We start from the raw sequence: 19,243 nt of genomic DNA, 5'->3' as shown, positions 1-19,243 counted from the left end.
ACGACAGTCCATTGGGTGGCAAAAGAGTCGGACACGACTGAGTGACTAAGCACAGCACATTTAGCATAAATATATCTATATCTATACATATATATGTATAGATATACATAATTCATAAACTCCTGGAAGACATGTTCATTTTTTTTTTACTGGTAAATGTACATAATTAAAAGGGCTTTCTAGGTGGCACAACGGTAAAGCGCCTGCCTGCCAATGCAGGAGATGGAAGAGACGCAGGTTCAATCCCTAGGTCAGGAAGATCCCCTGGGGGTGGGGGGCATGGCAACTCACTCCAGTATTCTTTCCTGAAGAATCCCATGGACACAGGAGCCTGTGGTGGGCTACATGCTATAGGGTCACAAAGAGTCAGACACAACTTAAAATGACTTAGCATGAATGTACATAATAAAAAGTTCAGTAGTCTCTGCATTTATAGGCATTTCAGTGGTCCGTATGATACATTTTATATGAAAACAGCATTATTCAACATTTCCCCACTTGGTGGCACCAAAAAATTTAAATGTCTGCATAAATAATTGTGCCTAGAGGTTCTGTTTTTTATTTTTTTTTAAATTTAAAAAGTGGCAGATTCTCTTTCAATTTAAGCTGAAAACACTATGTAAGACAACACGTCGTTTGATATTCTTCTAAAATTGAGTGCTCAATCATCTGGCTATTTCTTTAGATGTGGTATACTGGATATCATCTTGGTAAAATTTAAACAATCAACTAGTTTCTGAACTAAACAACAATGTGTACCTAAGTAATTCATACTCAACTGATACATATATTACAAAAGCTTCTGTAGTTTCAATACTAATAGCTACCGATTCTAGAACAGACATGATTTTACCTTTAATAATTAATTTCTTGTACTCAGGGTCAAGGGCTTCCCTAGTGGCTCAGCAGGCAAGAATTCCCCCGCAATGCAGGAGACACAAATCAATCTATGGGTCAAGAAGATCCCCTGGAGAAGGATATGGTAACCCACTTCCAGTGCTGGAAAATTCCATGGACAGAGGAACCTGGCACGCTGTAGTCCACGGGGTCGCAAGGAGTCAGATACGACTGAAATGACTCAGCACACACGCACAAGTGTATTTTAACCAAGCCAGTATGATCATTATACTTGGTTTGATGGCATACATGATAGCTTTCAGTTTCCATTTCAATACAAAATATATGAGTTTGAAATACTTACCTTAACAATAATATTGCTCCTGTAGGGAAGCTCTCTTTCAAAGAGTTTTAATCATTTCCCACATTTTCCCCACCCCTAGTCATCAGCCCCACAGCTTAATTCCGACCCACCAAAGCAACACTGTTACAATGTTAGTCAGAACCTATTAACTTTTCCATTCAGAAACTTCCACTGGCTTCTCACCTCAGCAGAATAAAATTCAAAATCCTAGGCATGGCCCACAGGGCGTGCAGAGCCTGCCCTCTGGCGTTCCTCCAGGCACTCACCTCCTCCCCCCGACCGCGCCTGCCCGGCTGGCCGCACCCCCTGCTCCTGCGAGCACAGCGCGGTGCCCTCCCCAGAAGCCCGCACTGCCCTCCCCGCACAGCTCTGCCGGTCCACCTCAACCCAATCTCTGCTCAGAGCTCAGAGACGCTACTTCCGGCCCTCACAGCATCTGCCTCTTGACTGTCAGAAGAGTCTTCCCTGGTCTCTCACTTCTGCACATGTTGCAAGCCAGGCACTCACTGCCCTTCTTTTTTTCTGCACGATCTTTTCAAGAATGTTTGTGCAGCAAAGAGCCTGGGAGACAAAGAAAGTATCTTCCTCTGGAGCAAGGGCAGGCACGTCTCCTGGCCACTGTAAAGATTCAGCTCCCCTGCACCCTGGGGTCCCAGCTCTGTGACAGTCCTGCTGGGTGCTCTTCACATGTCCCTGTGAGGGTCGGGACTCAGGAAACTGGTGCAGGGCAACGTGGTCCCGTGGTCGCTGCCCCTGCTGGGAAACAGAAAGTTCTTCATCCCCGACAAGCAGTCCTGCCTCTCTGAACAATACCCATGGAACTGTAGCAGTCAGGGAAAGTCTCAGATTCCTCTTGGTTCCTGATGAAGATCCCACTTGTTAGTTTCCTCTATTTCTGATCATTTCTCTTGACTAATCCTTCACTGACTGCGATATCCTCATTTCCCTACAGTTTTCAGAGCAGTGTATCTCAGTCAAAAGTATCATTTGACGTGGACCTTTAAAAATCCTTAAGAAAAATTCACATCTAATGGGGAAGAAATTGACCCACAAAGGGTAAAACACAAAGGTATGATCAGCATAACAGATCAGTCACAGGGCAGCAGAGTGCAGGCAGGTCTATCCCTATTATGTTATTAACTTGTGACTGTTTCCTAAAAGACAATTCTCCTGCTGTACATACATTGTGTCAGATGGGAGGTTAATTCCCCAGATATCTTTCTTGTGTAGCAAACATGAAAAAGCAAAAATGGCAATGAATAAGAAAACTGAGTACTCAAATAAGCACCTGAAAGATACTAAAATGTGCATATTTCAGACTTCTTTTATTATACATTATGACACTTGAATGATTATCTAACAAAACTAGATTCTGCTATCTAATAGCCTATTTCTTTTATGTTTCAAAGAAGACATTCGAATCCCCCAAATGTTTTCTTTATAACCAGTGTTTTCCATCTTTGCAACTTCATTAATCTGAAAAAGGTTCTATATAGTTTAAAGCTTCCTGAACAACTTTCTTTTGGGAGGCAGGCAAGAAGCATTTTTACTAGCTTTTCCTCTGTAATTTGAGCAAAAAACGGAAAAAGCTGTCTGTACACAAGTTAGTGAGGCTATTATAATTCATGTCATACCATTCCCAGAGAGACTGAAGAAGAAAAGAAAAAAAAAACAAGTCTCTGAAAGTGTAAGACTAGATTTTTTATACTGCAGAAATATCAAGTTATGAAAAATACCTGACTTTAAAAGCCCTGTATCCCCAAATGGGCTTTCCTAGTGGCTCAGCAGTGAAAGAAACCTGCCTGCAATGTAGGAGACATGGGTCAGATCCCTAGGTCGGGAAGATTCCCTGGAGGAGGAATCGGCAACCCACTCCAGTATTCTTTTCAGGAAAAACTGATGGACAAAGGAGCCTGGAGGTCTATACAACCCGTCCACAGGGCTGCAAAGAGTAGGATACAGCTGAGCAACTGAGCACACACACATGCGTGCACGCTAACTCACTTCAATGAGTCCGGCTCCGAGATCCCACGGACTGCAGCCTGCCACACTCCTCTGTCTGTGGATCCTCCAGGCAAGAATACTGCCGTGTGGGCTGTGCTGGAGCGGCGTGCCGTGCCCTCCTCCAGGGGATCTTCCCTACCCAGGGACTGAACCCCCATCTCTTACATCTCCTGCATTGGCAGGTGGGTTCTTCACTGCCAGCACCATCCCCAAATAGGATGAATCTACTCAATTCATTCTAATATGCTTATAAATCACTACATCTACTACTGCATAGTATATAACCACTTCAAGGTCACAACTTATAAAATTTATTTCTGAACACTAAATTCCACAAATACAGATAAAATGACGAAGTAACTAAAAATGTACCCTCTTCTCAAGAAAAATTAAGAAAGTACTAAATATTAAAGAGGAAAACAGAGACAAATTCAATATATTAATAAGGCAAAAACTGCTTCATAAAGTGATTCTTTAATTATAACTCAATTATCACCATCACACTTACTGTGTAGATTATAGCTGCCAACATTCCAATCAAGGTCAGAGAACTAATGGAAAATGACAAGGCAGCTAAACCATCTGCAAAGGAAGAAAAACAATGTTAAAAAGGTATAGCTATTCAAATGTTTATATTCAACAAATCAATATAAAAATTGGGTTTCTCCACATTCCAAAGGAATAAACCCCATGGGCATTATCCTGTTCTTGAAGTGCTAACTTCAAATGGAAAAGTTTTAAAATAGTTCTTCATAAATGGAATTCTTAAAGATCTTTCAGAGTAAGACTTTTTTTCCCTCACACCTCTTAAAATTAAAGGAAATCGCTGCCTAATTATTGAGCCTAAAAAGAAATCAGCAGAATATTAGATGCTCAAAAGTTGGCCAAAAAATTCCCTGGCCTTTCTCAATGGCAGACCTTGAGAAATAACATGATAGGAATGTCACTGTCCTTGACCCTTTCTTCCCCTTCTGCTCGATCTCAAACTCCTAGTTTCTTTGTTCTTAACTTTCAAGTAATTTTGAAAAATATAGCTTATAACTAAAATCATAAAGAGTTTATTTCCCTCTTTAACATGAAAGGAGCTAGCATTCTCCCTTAGGGAAAAAAAAAACACAAACAAATAGGAAATTGTTTCAAAGATAATATGAAAACAGAAATACTATGCTACCGAGTTATATTTAAGAAACCTCTTAAAGGAAGGGGCTTCCCCCTGTGACATGAGCAGGTTACGAATCTCCCTTCCCCATCACTGCCGTTTCAGCGTATAATGTGCCCTGGACGTCCTCTACTATGTGGGATGTACTAGCTTATCTGTGGCTATCACTCCTTTTGCATTCATGATGGTATAAGTTGATCTTTTGTGACTTTTCAAAGAAACAGTTGGATAACTAATAAGAACCTGCTGTAGGGCACAAGGAACTCTATTCAATACTCTTTGAAGGCCTATATGGGAAAAGAATCTTAAGAAAAAAAAAGAGTGGATACATGTATATATATAGTGGATTCAATTTGCTATATACTTGAAATTAACATAACATAGTAAATCAACTATACTTTAATAAAAGTTTTTTTAAAAACAAAAAAATCAAAAAAAAAAAAAGGAAGGGGCTTCCCTGGTGGCTCAGACAGTGAAGAGTCTGCCCACACTGCAGGAGACCCCGGTTCGATCCCTGGGTCAGGAAGATCCCCTGGAGAAGGAAACGGCAACCCACTCCAGTCTTCTTGCCTGGGAAATCCCCCGGGTGGAGAAGCCTGGTGGGCTAGTCTATGGAGTCACACAGAGTCAGAGATGACTGAGACGCTAACACTTTCACCTTCACTTTAAAGGAAGACTAAAGAATGGGTTGTGAGAGTGACACTTCCAAATAAACATGCCAGATAATGCAATGAAGTACTATGCAAATTTGAGAAGTCTTAAATATTAAGAATATTAATATGTATATATTCTTAAATATTCTAATACTATTAAATATTATTCTAACAGTCAAATTAGAACAATACTAACTGTTCTAGTTTTAATACAGGTTCTACTAGACCAGTATTGACCTAGTTTAAATGCAGGTCCTGTGGAACCAAATATAATTATTAAATTAATTCATTGTATCAATATCAAATAATAATAAAATTAGAATGACCTACCTTATTAAAGCTAACATCTCAGTTTTAAAATATAATACTTAGGGAGAACATATTACTAACAAGTTCAGAAACTATGCAAGGCAAATTTTTAAGCCTCAATTTTTTAAATTGTAATACTACATTTTACCAAATCAAAGACACTGCACTGACGCCATTACTTTTTTGATCTTACTAGAAGTATCAACAAAAAGTATTCATACAACCAGGAGAGGCCTGGCATTTGGCTAATAGCAATTTTAAAATATTTTCACTTATAAAATGCATCATAAAATCAGAGATAAGAAGACATGTAAAAATATGCATCCCAGAATTGATAAAAAGGAGTGTTCTGCAAAGGTATCTGGCCAATCAAAAAAATTAATATTACTAACAGTGATAAACAAAATGTACTCTAAAATATAGTGCTTAAGATTTGAAGTTTTTTAAATGTTAATTAAGACTAAAGAGATTACAGCAAGTAATTATATAGATAGCATTACAACAGTAATGCTACCTGTAGAACAATAATGCTACCTCTATAATTACTGATCCAAGTTATGTGTGTGTTATGTGTTAGTCACTCACTCATGTCCAACTCTTTGCGACCCCATTTACTGTAGCCTGCCGGGCTCCTCTGTCCATGGAATTCTCTAGGCAAGAATATTGGGGTGCGTAGCCATTCCCTTCCCCAGGGGATCTTCCCAACCAGGGATTGAACCTGGGTCTCCTGCACTGCAGGCAGATTCTTTATTGTCTGAGCCCCCAGGGATTCGAGTTATACCAGCACTCAAAGACCAGCAAAACTTAAAGAGAAAAATGTTCAGGGCAAAAGGGTAGTTACTCAAGAGACCTGAAGGAGTTAACTGCAGGAAAAGAAGCAATTTATTTCTCAGCAACAGGGTCAGATGCATAAATCCTGACATGCAATATCATTAGATGCCAGGCCTGCTACCATCTTCTTGCTGGTATCAGCAAGATGTTAATGGACCACAATTTACAAGATGAAATCTTAAGTGGAAAGCAAGAAAATTAAGAAGTTGTATAGCAAAGACTTTAAGACTTAATTTAATCATCATTTAATACTGTATCTAGGTAAAGAGAAAGAGGTGCTAATCAAAGAATGTACAGTACCTATTAAAAAGAATAAATATAAAAGCAGTAAGAATTTTCCATGTTTATAAATTTTCTAGGTTTCTTTGAAAATAAAGTCACTATGTTCAAATGTACATGAAATGTTGAATAACAAAATACCCATTCTTATTTAATAGCAGTTTCTAATACTAACTATATTTTTTAATGATAAAAAACTTTCTTAAACTGACTTCCTAAACCTGCTTTCTTTCCCCCTCAAAAAATGTAGGCTATGCTGATTAACATAAGGAAAACTTTTGGAAAAGGAACTTCAAAATATTTTGGTGAGGTAAATTTAAAATAAAGTATCATTTCATCCACATAAAACCTCTGTAATTGGGGAATTCTCTGATGGTCCAGCAGCTAGGACTCTGTGCTTCCACTGCAGGGGACACAGGTTTGATCCCTAGTTGGGAAACTAAGATCCTCAAGCTGCAAACAGCAAAAACAGCAAAAACAAAAAACAAACAAAAAAAAAAACTCTCCAATTTATATTCCACAAAAAATTACCTAATCATGATCAAAGAGCAATAGAAGGTTCTTTCAGTTTAAAAATAAAAACCGGTATCTAGCATATTTAACATATTACTCTATATTATCCTAAGTGAATTAAAGACCACACAGAAATTATAAAACCTTTACTGCTAAAATACTTTGAAGATCACCTTTTCTTTTCCACATGGTACTTTTATAAAGAAGTCAAGAGACTGACTGTGTAACAGCTAGATGGATTCCTAATCTGCCTAGCATCCTTTAAACCATGAGTTAAAAGAATTATGAAGTTAAATTCTTAGCAGTGTAAAAACAGACAACTTCCAAAGAAAGTCACAAGTACCATGAAATATGAATTACTATGCACTTTTTTTTTAAAGAATACTTACGACTACTTCCAAGTTCCTCAAACAGGAACTTCACCTTTTCCCACTGTGTGGAATTTTTGTTATCAGGAAGATTCAATGGGACGAAAGCACTACAAAGGAGAAAGTAACTCTGCTTAATGGTTTTAAAGACAAAAGGTTAAATAAAAGGAAATGACCTGAAACTCCATTTCTAGTAATTTTTTTAAGGTGAGGTCAACTTTCCCCCTCAAAGAATTAGCAAATCCAATCTACACCATGTACAGAGGGGTGTGAGAAGTTTCCCATCCGCGTGTTTAACATATCACACATTTGTTTTCATGCTTTAATTTCTATATTCGGTATAATTAGTTTCCTTTGTAATCCTATGTATTTTTTGCATTTAAAGCTATTTTGTCCACAGCACAAAAAGGTTAAGAATCTCTTGTTAAATCAGAAGTCATGCTTTCAGTATATTTAAATGCATAAAAATGAATAGAAGGAAAATACACTAGAATTAACAGTAAATATCTCATTGTAGAACTAGGTGTGATTTTTATTTTCTTAGTATTTTTCTGGGTATTTCAAGATTCTATCTAATATACATAAAGAAGTAGTTTCACTTTATTTTTCAATCTACAACTGAGAAAAAGAGACTGACAAAAAAAGAAAAGCACTTCATTATCTAGCTCAGAAACAAGAGACTAAAAACTCAGCACCCCCTTTAGACTGTGCATGTGAACTCTACCTCCTAATACTACCTCCTATCCAACATAATCTTAACTGTAAGCAAAGCGGTAAGACCTATTTTTTTGTAAAGGGGTAATACTGAATGAGTTCAACAATATATTAAGATAGTCATTCTGATAATGTATGCAAGTAAAACAAAGTAATTACTCTAATTAAAAAAAATTTTAAGACCTTTGCTTGCAGGCGGATTCTTTACCAGCTGAGCCACAAGGGAAGCCCAAGAATACTGGAGTGGGTAGCCTATCCCTTCTCCAGCAGATCTTCCCGACCCAGGAATCGAACTGGGGTCTCCTGCATTGCAGGTGGATTCGTTACTAACTGATCTATCAGGGAAGCCCTTACTTGGTAAAACCGATATTTTTTATCCTTATAAAAAGATGAATCAGCAGACACATCACGAGGTTATTTAAATTTCTATTTGCACTGACACCAATTCACTACACTCATCTCAATCTGTGAGACTTATTTCTCACTACTTTTACAGAGAAAAGTGATTAGCCACAAGGAAAGAGCAAGACATGTAAAAAATTCATCATTTGTTTCCCTGGTTATAAAATCAAAAACAATTAAATAAAACCATTAAGATGGCATCAAAAAACAAAGAACAGCTCATGCATAATATACTGCTATAATGACAATAACTTATATATTAGCACTTGAATAAAAATATAAATCAAAAAAATATATAAATCAAGCCAGAAAATCTATATAACATTCTTCTATTTTATTTCGATGCAGTTTTTTCAGAGATATACATACATATATATATGGAAAAAATTGTACACGCGTATTTTTGAAAAGTATAGTTTGAACTTGTTAGTTGGAATATGTGGAAAAATTCTATGTTGCACAAAATATCATCTCCAGTACTATTAAGATAGAAATATGTATTACAAATATCTAAAAACAGCATTCTTACTTAGAATATTCAGTATCTATATCAGTTTTATGTAACCAAAGGTTCTGTCCAATAGGAGAAGAAAGTAATTAACTCTTGCTCTTGACACTTTCATGTTCAAACTGCTGAACAGGGCTCTTAAACAATTCAAATATTTAGAGAAACCTGACGTGCCCAAAAACAAAAATCTTAAATGGCCCAAACTACTGTCAGAATAACTTCAAGAAAACACTTACTCTGAAGTAATCAGCAGAGTGCTAACATTCTAGCACTATTATCTTAGGTAGAACTAGAGGGAACAGCTAAAGCATAAACCCTAAGCATGTTCATCAGCCGCCTTGCCACCAGGACCATGTAATCCAAAAAGACATAAAATACCTTCTCATAAACTAAGAGCAACATCCATAAGCAGAATCCAAGAGTTATAACTAAATATGTCTATATGTCATGGGCGATAATATTCAAAACATTTAACAATGAATCTCGAGCTTCCCTGGTGGCTCAGATGGTAAAGAATCTGCCTGCAATGCAGGAGACCCAGGTTTGATCCCTGGGTTGGAAGATCCCCTGGAGAAGGGTATGGCTACCCACTCCAGTATTCTGGCCTGGAGAATTCCATGGACAGAGAAGCCTGGCAGGCTACAGTCTGTGGGATGGCAAAGAGTCAGACATGAGTGAGAGACTTTCACTCACTTCCCATGGCAAAGGCATTCACATGGCAACATACGCTGGCCTTGGTTCTGAAGACCATGCTGAACCAGGATTTACACTCTGACTGGGCCAAGGGTGGGGTAACTCAGGAGTAGCTGCTGACTCACGTGGAAGCATTTCAACCTTTTAACAACCAGAAGAGGTCAAGCAATGGTCACCAGTAAAGTATCAGCCCCGCAGAACTAGACTGAGACCTGCCGGGCAAGCACCTCTTGACAGATGCAGAGGCCACTTCAGTAGGAAGAGCCCAGAACATAGACACTTCCACTCTGATGGGGAGGCATTCACTGACATAGTTATATGACTACCAGGCATTTACTGAATGGTGATGATACTAAAGAAACCAAAAGTGTAATGAGACTTGTGTGACTGAAAGCTACAGATATCTTCTTAACCTCAGTCTCTCTCTCAAAAAAAAAAAAGATCCAGCAAACTGTTTATACCTTTATACAGTTATACCCATACAAGTATCTATTCTTTAATCAAATTCTTTCCCCATTTAGGTTATTATGGAATGTTGAGCCAAGTTCACCGTGCTGTACAGTAGGTCCTTGTTGGTTATCTATTTTAAATATAGTAGTGTATACACTAACTGAATCACTTTGCTGTAAACCTATAACCAACACATCATTGTTAATCAACTATACCCCAACACAAAGAAATGAATACAGAGAACCTCAACTTTCAAAGACACACAATACAAGATCAAGCTAAGAACTAAAATCCTCATAAGATTATAAATTTCCTTTCTGCTCTTAACAATAGTAAAACTGCTTAGAAAAAATCTTCAACACCCAATCTGAGTGAATTAGCTTAATACAGATTATCTCTTCAAGAAGAGACAAAGGAAAGGCTAATGAATTTCAGGAGATATGAAACTGAAACCATGAATTTAAGCAAAATTGAAAGTAAGATTTTTACCTCCGACGCTCAATCACCAAGTCACATTTACCTTCCCAACAGCCTACCTGCGCTCCTCTCTGCTCTCTGGGACTACTCCAGCTCAGACTCTCCCCTCCCACCTGAACTACGACGGCGGGAGCTAACTGGCTGACCTTCCTACCCACCATCTGTGTCTCACTGACCAACTCCCAAATGCCCCTTTCCACGCATCTTTCAGTGTTGCAGAAAATTCACACATATTTGCTTTCATGGGTACAAACACCACTATATCCACACCTGCACTGCCTTTCAGTTGCTCAGCAGGATAAAACTCAACGTCTTCAACACTGTATGCAAGATCTGGAGCCCACCTACGTGGCTAAGGTCTGGACTGTCACGTGCCAACACAAACACTTGAAATGCTATCTTACAATTTTTTTTTCTTTTGTACTGAAGGATCAAGAAGAGATGGAAGGAATACATGGAATAACTGTACAAAAAAGATCTTAATGAACTGGATAACTATCATGGTGTGGTCAGTCAGCCAGAGCCAGACATTCTGGAGCATGAAGTCAAGTGGGCCTTAGGAAGCCCTGCTGTTAACAAAGCTAGTAGATGCAATGGAATTCCAGTAGAGCTATTCAAAACCCTAAGGGATGAAATTGCTTTAAAAAAGTGCTGCACTCAATATGTCAGCAAATCTGGAAGACCCAGCGGTGGTCACAGGACTGGAAACGGTCAATCCTCATCCGAATTCCCAAGAAGGGTAGTGCCAAAGAATGTTCTAACCATTGGACAACTACACTCATCTCCCATGGTAGTAAGGTCATGCTTAAAATCTTGCATACCAGGCTAGAGCATTACATGAACCAAGAACTCCCAGGCATCCAAGTTGGGTTCAGATAAGGCAGAGGAACCAGAGTAACATTGCCAACATTTGCTGGATCATAAAGAAAGCAAGGGAATTCCAGAAAAACATCTACCTCTGTTTCATCAACTACGCTAAAGTCTTTGACTGTGTGGATCATAACAAAATGTGGAAAACCCTTACAGATGGGAACACCAGACCATCTTATCTGTCTCCTGAGAAATCTGTATGCGGGTCAAGAAGCAACAGTTTGAACCCTGTATGGAACTAAGTGATTGGTTCAGGACTGAGAAAGCAGTACCACAGGGCTGTCTGCGGTCACCCTGTTTATTTAACCTATATGCTGAGCACGTCATGAGAGATGCCGGGCTGGATGAGTTACAAGCTGGAATCAAGACAGGCAGGAGAAACATCAGCAACCTCAGATATGTGGAGGATACCACTCTAATGGCAGAAAGCGAAGAGGAATTAAAGAACCTCTTGATGAGGGTGAAGGAGGAGAGTGAAACAGCCAGCTTAAAACTAAATATTAAAAAAACTAAAATCACGGCATCTGGCCCCATTACTTTATGACAAATAGAAAGGGAAAAGGTGGAAGTAGTGACAGATTTCCTTTCTTGGGCTCCAAAATCACTGTGGATGGTGACTGCAGCCATGAAATGAGAAGATGTTTGCTTCTTGGCATGGAAGCTATGACAAACCTAGACAGTGTGTTGAAAAGTAGAGACATTATTTTGCCAACAAAGGTCTGTATAGTCAAGGTTATGGTCTTCCCAGTGGTCATGTACAGATGTGAGAGTTGAACCATAAAGAAGACAGACTGCCAAAGAATTGATGCTTTTGAACTGTGGAGCTGTAGAAGACTCCTGAGAGTACCTTGGACTGCAAGGAGATCAAACCAGTCAACCTTAAGGGAAACTAACCCTGAATACTCATTGGAAGCACTGATGCTGAAGCTGAAGCTCCAGTATTTTGGTCACCTAACGCGAACAGCCAACTCACTGGAAAAGTCCCTGATGCTGGGAAAGATTTGAGGGCAGAAGGGGAAGAGGGCGTCAGAGGATGAGATAGCTGAATTCCATCACTGAAGCAATGGACATGAACTTGGGCAAACTGCAGGAGACAGTGAGGCACAGGGAGGCCTGGCGTGCTATGGGGTCGCAGAGTCAGACACAACTGGAGACTGAACAGCAACTGGGGGAGGGAGGATCTAAATTCACTTTACACTTTTCACACCATTCTTTAACTATTCCATGCTAACTTCAGTTTCTCCATTACCATACAGAAGAGACTCAACCTTGTCCCCTCCCCCTCAAACTCCTATGCTGAAGTGCTAAGTCCCCATGTGAATGGTACCTGGACACAGGGCCCCAAGGGTGACTCTCTGACCTGATGGGACTGATGTCCTTGTAGGGAGAGGAACAGACACCAGAGCTCGCTGGTGGCCAGCAGAGAGGAAAAGCCGTGTGAAGACACAGTTGAGAAGGCGGCCATCCACAAGCCCAGAGGAGAGCTCCCACCAGACACCAAACCTGCTGACACTTTAATTATAGACGCTCAGCCTCCAGAACTGTAAGAAGTAAGTGTCCACTGCTGAAGCTAGCATGACTATGGTATTCTGTTAAGACAGCTCAAGTAGGTGGCTAAGTGGTAAACAATCCACCAGCTAAAGCAAGAGGAGTAGAAGACATGGGTTCAGACTCTGGGTCAGGAAAATCCCCTGGAGAAGGACTTGACAGCCCGCGTCAGTATTCTTGCCTGGAAAATTCCATGGACAGAGGAGGTGGTGGGCTACAGGTCACGGAGTCACAAAGAGTTGGACAAAACTGAGCACACATGTACATTATTCCCAGCCAAAGAAGACTGATACAGATTTTGGCACTATGAAGCAGGTTTCTACTTTGTAACAAATACCTAAACGTGTGCATGTGACTTTGGAGCTCAGTGCTAGGGAAGGGCCTAAAGACATCAGAGGTTGTGTGCCAGAAAAAGTCTAAACTGCCGTGAAGGGACTACTGATAAAAATGTGGATGTTAAAGGCAATTCTGGTGGGAACTCAGGAAGGAAAGAGTGTTCTAGAGAAAGCCTCTATCATCTTAGAGAAGATATACAAGCTGTTAGAATGCTGGTAGAAATATGGACACAAAAGGTCATTCTGAGGAAATCTCAGCTAGAAATGAAGAATATGTTAATGGAAACTGAAAGAAAGGAGATCATTATTAGAAAGTGACGAAGAGCTTGGCTGAATGGTTTTATAGTGCTTTATGGAAGGCAGAACTACTCGTGAGAGATAAGACTGGATATTTAGCTGAGGAAAATTCTAAGCAAAGTGCTGGAAGGAGCAAGTTGCTTTCTCCATACCATTTATAGTAAAATGCAAGAGAGAGATAAGCAAAAAGGAACCAGCCTTTTGAAAACAGTGAGAAGGCACATTCTAAGAGCTTGACTGAACAATCACTTCTCAAGGAGATTAGCACCGGCAGAAACCATCGATTTAATCAGCTGTCTCAGAGAAGACAGGAATAGACAGGGTGACACCAGCAGACACAGCCAACCTGAACTAAGGTAAGGGAGCGCAGATGAGACACAGTAAGGGAAGGCGCTGAGACTCGAGATTCGTCAGGATGGGGTCACAGGGTTATTTAGCTGAGAATACGCTTTCATCCTTCAAGAAAGACCCCAAAGGCACTTCAGTTACCATCAGGGCTGCAGCTCCTACTAGACTAGAGGACAGAGCGGCTTCCTCCTCAGTTTCAGAAGACAGGGGCCTCTGCTCAGTTTAGCTGCCAAGGAGCTGAGGCAGAGTCAAGGGGGCAGGGCCAACACCCAGAATCAGGGGGTGGGGTAGGGACCTCGGCAGGCCTGGAGGGCAAAGCACCCAGCAGAGAAGATGATTATTCCTGAGCCTTAAGATCTAAGGGAATCTGCCTTGCTAGGTTCTGAACTGATTTGGCACATTCAAATCTCCTTTCTGATGTCTCCCCATAGGATGGAAATGCCTATCCTGTGCCTGTCCCACCACTGTATCTGGCAGCACATAACCGGTACTACACAGGTTCACTGCTGGGGAAGGATTCTGATCAGGATGAGTCATCAGGTCTCACCCACTCCGGATCTAGATGACATTCAGATGAGATTCAAGACCCAGATTCCATACTGGTTAAGACTTTTGGGCTTGCTGGGATGAGGTAACTGCATTTTGCATGTGAGAAGACCATGGATTTGGGGGTGGGGGGCAAAAGAACAGAGTGCTATAGACTGAATTTGTCCCCACAAAATCGATGTTGAAGCCTCAATTGCCAACAGGACGGTATGTGAAGACAGGGCCTGTAGGGAGGTTCAGTCAGTCCAGTTCAGGGGCTCAGTCCTGTCTGACTCTTTGCAACCCTATGGACTACAGCACGCCAGGCTTCCCTGTCCTTCACCAACTCCCAGAGCTTGCTCAAACTCAAATCCATTGAGTTGGTGATGCCATCAAACCATCTCATCCTCTGTCATGCCCTTCTCCTCCTGCCTTCAATCTTTCCCAACATCAGAGTCTTCTCCAATGAGTCAGTTTGTCACATCAGGTGGCCAAAGTATCGGAGCTTCAGCTTCAGCATCAGTCCTTCCAGTGAATATTCAGGGTTGATTTTCTTTAGGATTGACTGGTTTGATCCCCTTGCAGTCCAAGCAACTTTCAAGAGCTTTTTCCCCAACACCACAGTTCAAAAGCATCAGTTCTTTGGCAATCAGTTTTCTTTATGGTCCAACTCTCACATTCATACATGACCACTGGATAAACCACAGCTTTGACTAGACGGACCTTTGTTGGCAAAGTAATGACTCTGCTTTTTAATATGCTGTCAAGGTCGGTCACAGCTTTTCTTCTAAGACGCAAGTGTCTTTTAATTTCAAGGCCGCAGTCACCATCTGCAGTGATTCTGGAGCCCAAGAAAATAAAGTCTGTTACTGTTTCCATTGTTTTCCCATCTATTTGCCATGAAGTGATGGGACTGGATGCCATGATCTTAGATTTCTGAATGCTGAGTTTTAAACCAGCTTTTCACTCTCCTCTTTCATCAAGAGGCTCTTCAGTTCCTCTTTGCTTTCTGCCATAAAGGTGGTGTCATCTTTCTATGAGGTTACTGATATTTCTCCTGGCAATCTTGATTCCAGCTTGTGCTTCATCCATCCTGGCATTTCTCATGATGTACTCTGCATATAAGTTAAATAAGCAGGGTGACAATATACAGCCTTGACGTACTCCTTTCCCAATTTGGAACCATTCTGTTGTTCCATGTACAGTTCTAACTGTTGCTTCTTGACCTGCATAAAGACTTCCCAGGAGGCAGGTCATGTGGTCTGGTATTCCCATCTCTTGAAGAATTTTCCACAGTTTGTTATGATTGACACAGTCAAAGGCTTTGGCATAATCAATAAAGCAGAAGTAGATGTTTTTCTGGAATTCTCTTGCTTTTTCGATGATCCAGCAGATGTTGGCAATTTGATCTCTGGTTTCTCTGCCTTTTCCAAATTTAGCTTGAACATCTGGAAGTTCTGAGTTCACACACTGTTTAAGCCTTGCTTGGAGAATTTTGAGCATTACTTTGCTAGTGTGTGAGATGAGTGCAATTGTGTGGTAGTTTGACCATTCTTTGGCATTGCCTTTCTTTGGGATTGGAATGAAAACTGACCTTTTCCAGTCCTGTGGCCACTGCTGAGTTTTCCAAATTTGCTGGCATATTGAGTGCAGCACTTTCACAGCATCATCTTTCAGGATTTGAAACAGCTCAACTGGAATTCCATCACATCCACTAGCTTTGTTCGTAATGATGCTGCCTAAGGCCCACTTGACTCTGCACTCCAGGATGTCTGGCTCTAGGTGAGTCATCACACCATGGTGGTTATCTGGGTCATGAAGATCTTTTTTTGTATAGTTCTTCTGTGTATTCTTGCCACCTCATCTTAATATCTTCTGCTTCTCTTATGTCCATACAATTTCTGTCCTTTATTGTGCCCATCTTTGCATGAAATGCTCCCTTGGTATCTCTAATTTTCTTGAACAGATCTCTGCTTTTTCCCATTGTATTGTTGCCTCTATTTCTTTGCATTGATTACTAAGAAAGGCTTTCTGATCTCTCCTTCCTATTCTTTAGAACTGTGCATTCAGACTGGTATATCTTTCCTTTCTCCTTCGCTTTTCCCTTCTCTTCTTTTCTCAGCTATTTGTAAGGCCTGCTCAGACATTTTGCCTTTTTGCATTTCTTTTTCTTGAGGATGGTCTTGATCACTGCCTCCTGTACAATGTCACGAACCTCTGTCCATAGTTCTTCAGGTACTCTGTCTATCAGATCTAATTCCATGAATCTATTTGTCACTTCCACTGTATAATCGCAAGGGATTTGATTTAGGTCATACCTGAGTGGTCTAGTGATTTTCCCTACTTCAATTTTTGTCTGAATTCGGCAATAAGGAGTTCATGATCTGAGCCACAGTCAGCTCCCAGTCTTGTTTTTGCTGACTGAATAGAGCTTCTCCATCTTCGGCTGCAACGAATATAATCAGTTTGCTTTCAGTGTTGACTGTCTGGTGATGTCAGTGTGTAGAGTCGCCTCTTGTGTCGTTGGAAGAGGATGTTTGCTATGACCAGTGAGCAGGGAGGTAACTAAAGTTAAATGAGGTCATACGTTGGGATCCTAGCCAATGAGCATGATGCCCCTTGAGAAGAAGAAGAGCCCCTGGAGACATGCTCCTCCGTGTGGGCATGACGGGAAGGAGACCATCTATGAAGAGAGGCCTCGTCAGAAACCAAACCTGCCTGCACCCTGAGCATGACCTCCACCTCTAGAATGGTGCAAAAATAAACGCCTGCTGTTCACAGCCACGTGAGCAGACTAATACAGGTGACCCTGAAACAGTGTGGGGGATTGGTGGTACCAACCCTCTAGGCGTTCAGAGCTCAAGTCTGACTTACACTCGTCCTCAGATACGTGCTCCCTCCACACTCACAGACCCTCAGCATCCCAGTTCCACATCCACATTATCAACCAACCTCTCAGGAGTGCAGGGCTGGCCACTGCAAAAACCCACATGTAAGTGGACCCACACAGCTCAAACCCAGTGTTCAAGGGCAAACCATTCATTACAGCTACTATCCACCATTTTTCCTTATCTAGTCTGCTGACCAATTTCCACTTTACCGAATTCTGATTCAAAGATTAATTCTTTTTATGTCTTACCTGATTCTGTAAAGCAGAATTTGCTACCCCACCATCAACCCTTGGCATCTGTCTCTTATCAAAGTCCTTAAACATGGTAATTCAAGTATCTGCATCTCTCTCCACGTGAATGAGGACAGAGTTCACAACCCTGCATCTTTATTCCTAAGACTGAACAACCCACAGGGGCTCCAGAAGTGTTAGCTGCATGATCTGCTTAAACCTAGACCACATTCTGGCCATACAATTATCTACTGTTTTATTAATAAAAAGTTTATCACTTAACAAAGAGTAGAAGTGTGTCACCTTCAAGAGAGTTTCAGCAAATGCAGCCGATCACTTACCCTAATGCACCTCACGCAGACACTCACACGGGCTAAGGAGATAACCGAACAGCACTCTGTGTCCTCCAGTCACAAGCTTCTGGCTGGTGAACTAGAGGAGCCCACACCCGCCCCGCACATCAGGGCCCTCAGCAGACGTCCCACCGCAAACATGCAGGAGAAAACAAGAGCCCGTCAGAGAGGAACACTGTCATTTGCCCCAAAACCTGTGCAGCGACCTGGACCTCCTTCCGTTCTCATCCTCCTAGACAAGAGGAGGAAACGCCCTTGCCCACGCCGCCATCACAGCCGCCCACTGTCTGAGAGCTCCGCACGCCCCTCCTTCTCACCTGCTACTCCTCTGAACGTCAAGGCTCTCAGTATAAGCACAAAAGGGCTCCGGGGCTGAGAAAGGAGGGAGGCGGCACAGGGGGTAGTGTACGGCAATCATCCGACTCATTTCCCACGTTACAAAGGATAAAGCTCTATTTCTCACTGCATGCTGCTACTGGAAGAACAGAGACGAAAATCTGAGTTTCCTACGGCCTGACCTGGCGGCCTACTCCACGTCCTTCCTGAAGGCTAAGACTGACCGTGAACCAAGCTGAGCTCGTGAGGGTCCCTCAGCAAACCTGCTCCTCCTCCAGATCTGCCTGTGGATGACAGTCACCATTCCTGTGGAGTAAAGAACCTGGCCTTGCCCAAAGCGAGGTCTGAATTTTGCCCACGATGCTGGCATGTCATCCAGGTCATACCTGATGGGCATCTGTGTTCAGGACAGGGGCTGGCCATACCCAGCCTCACGTGGTGGGCCAGAAAAACCAGCATGCAATTTAGCGTGGAGGTGAGATGACCATGCAGGCAATTACAGGCTATGGGTCACTCAGACGTGCTGCAATAAAAACGCCATGTGAGCTTCCCTTGTGGGAAATACAAGTAGCCCCCCAGCATTTTGAAAGTTCACTTTATGCCATTTCACTTTTCTGAAAGACCTACATTAGTACCTATTTTCACTAGGTGGAAGAAATCTGAAGAAAACTGTCACTTTTATGAAGAAAGGCAAAAGGCAAAGACAATGTCAGAGTCGGTTCTGGAGTCAGCTGTTACAGAGGCAGTGTGCACCCTGAGCAGAGAGTGACACCACCCAGTTCTGCCCCGGGAACCACACTCAGGTCTCAGCATCCAGCCACCACGACCCTGACCTAGGTCTGAGGCATCTGTGCCCCATCTGGTTTATTCTGTGCCTCCGTGAGCAAGGCGGCCCCTCAGGTACTTGTTCCTTCCCTTTATGCTATTTCAGTTCAGGAGAGGTTTCCGA

General features: G+C 41.6%; 1 protein-coding gene across 1 annotated transcript in view; it reads right to left on the bottom strand.

The window, feature by feature from the left end:
- LMBRD1 (LMBR1 domain containing 1) overlaps nucleotides 1–19,243 on the bottom strand; it is a 131,919-nt gene that overhangs the window by 59,794 nt on the left and 52,882 nt on the right. Inside the window, exons 6-7 of the mRNA XM_043439153.1 lie at nucleotides 7,339–7,427; nucleotides 3,714–3,787 (exon numbers count right to left, since the gene is read on the bottom strand). Coding sequence (XP_043295088.1) covers nucleotides 3,714–3,787; nucleotides 7,339–7,427 — 163 coding nt within the window. The remainder of the gene's footprint in view (nucleotides 1–3,713; nucleotides 3,788–7,338; nucleotides 7,428–19,243) is intronic.

This window comes from Cervus canadensis, chromosome 20 (assembly GCF_019320065.1).
Source record: "Cervus canadensis isolate Bull #8, Minnesota chromosome 20, ASM1932006v1, whole genome shotgun sequence".
Classification (NCBI taxonomy): domain Eukaryota; kingdom Metazoa; phylum Chordata; class Mammalia; order Artiodactyla; family Cervidae; genus Cervus; species Cervus canadensis.
Note: the sequence above shows the minus strand (reverse complement) of the source record. Positions and strands in the feature narration are given on the sequence as shown.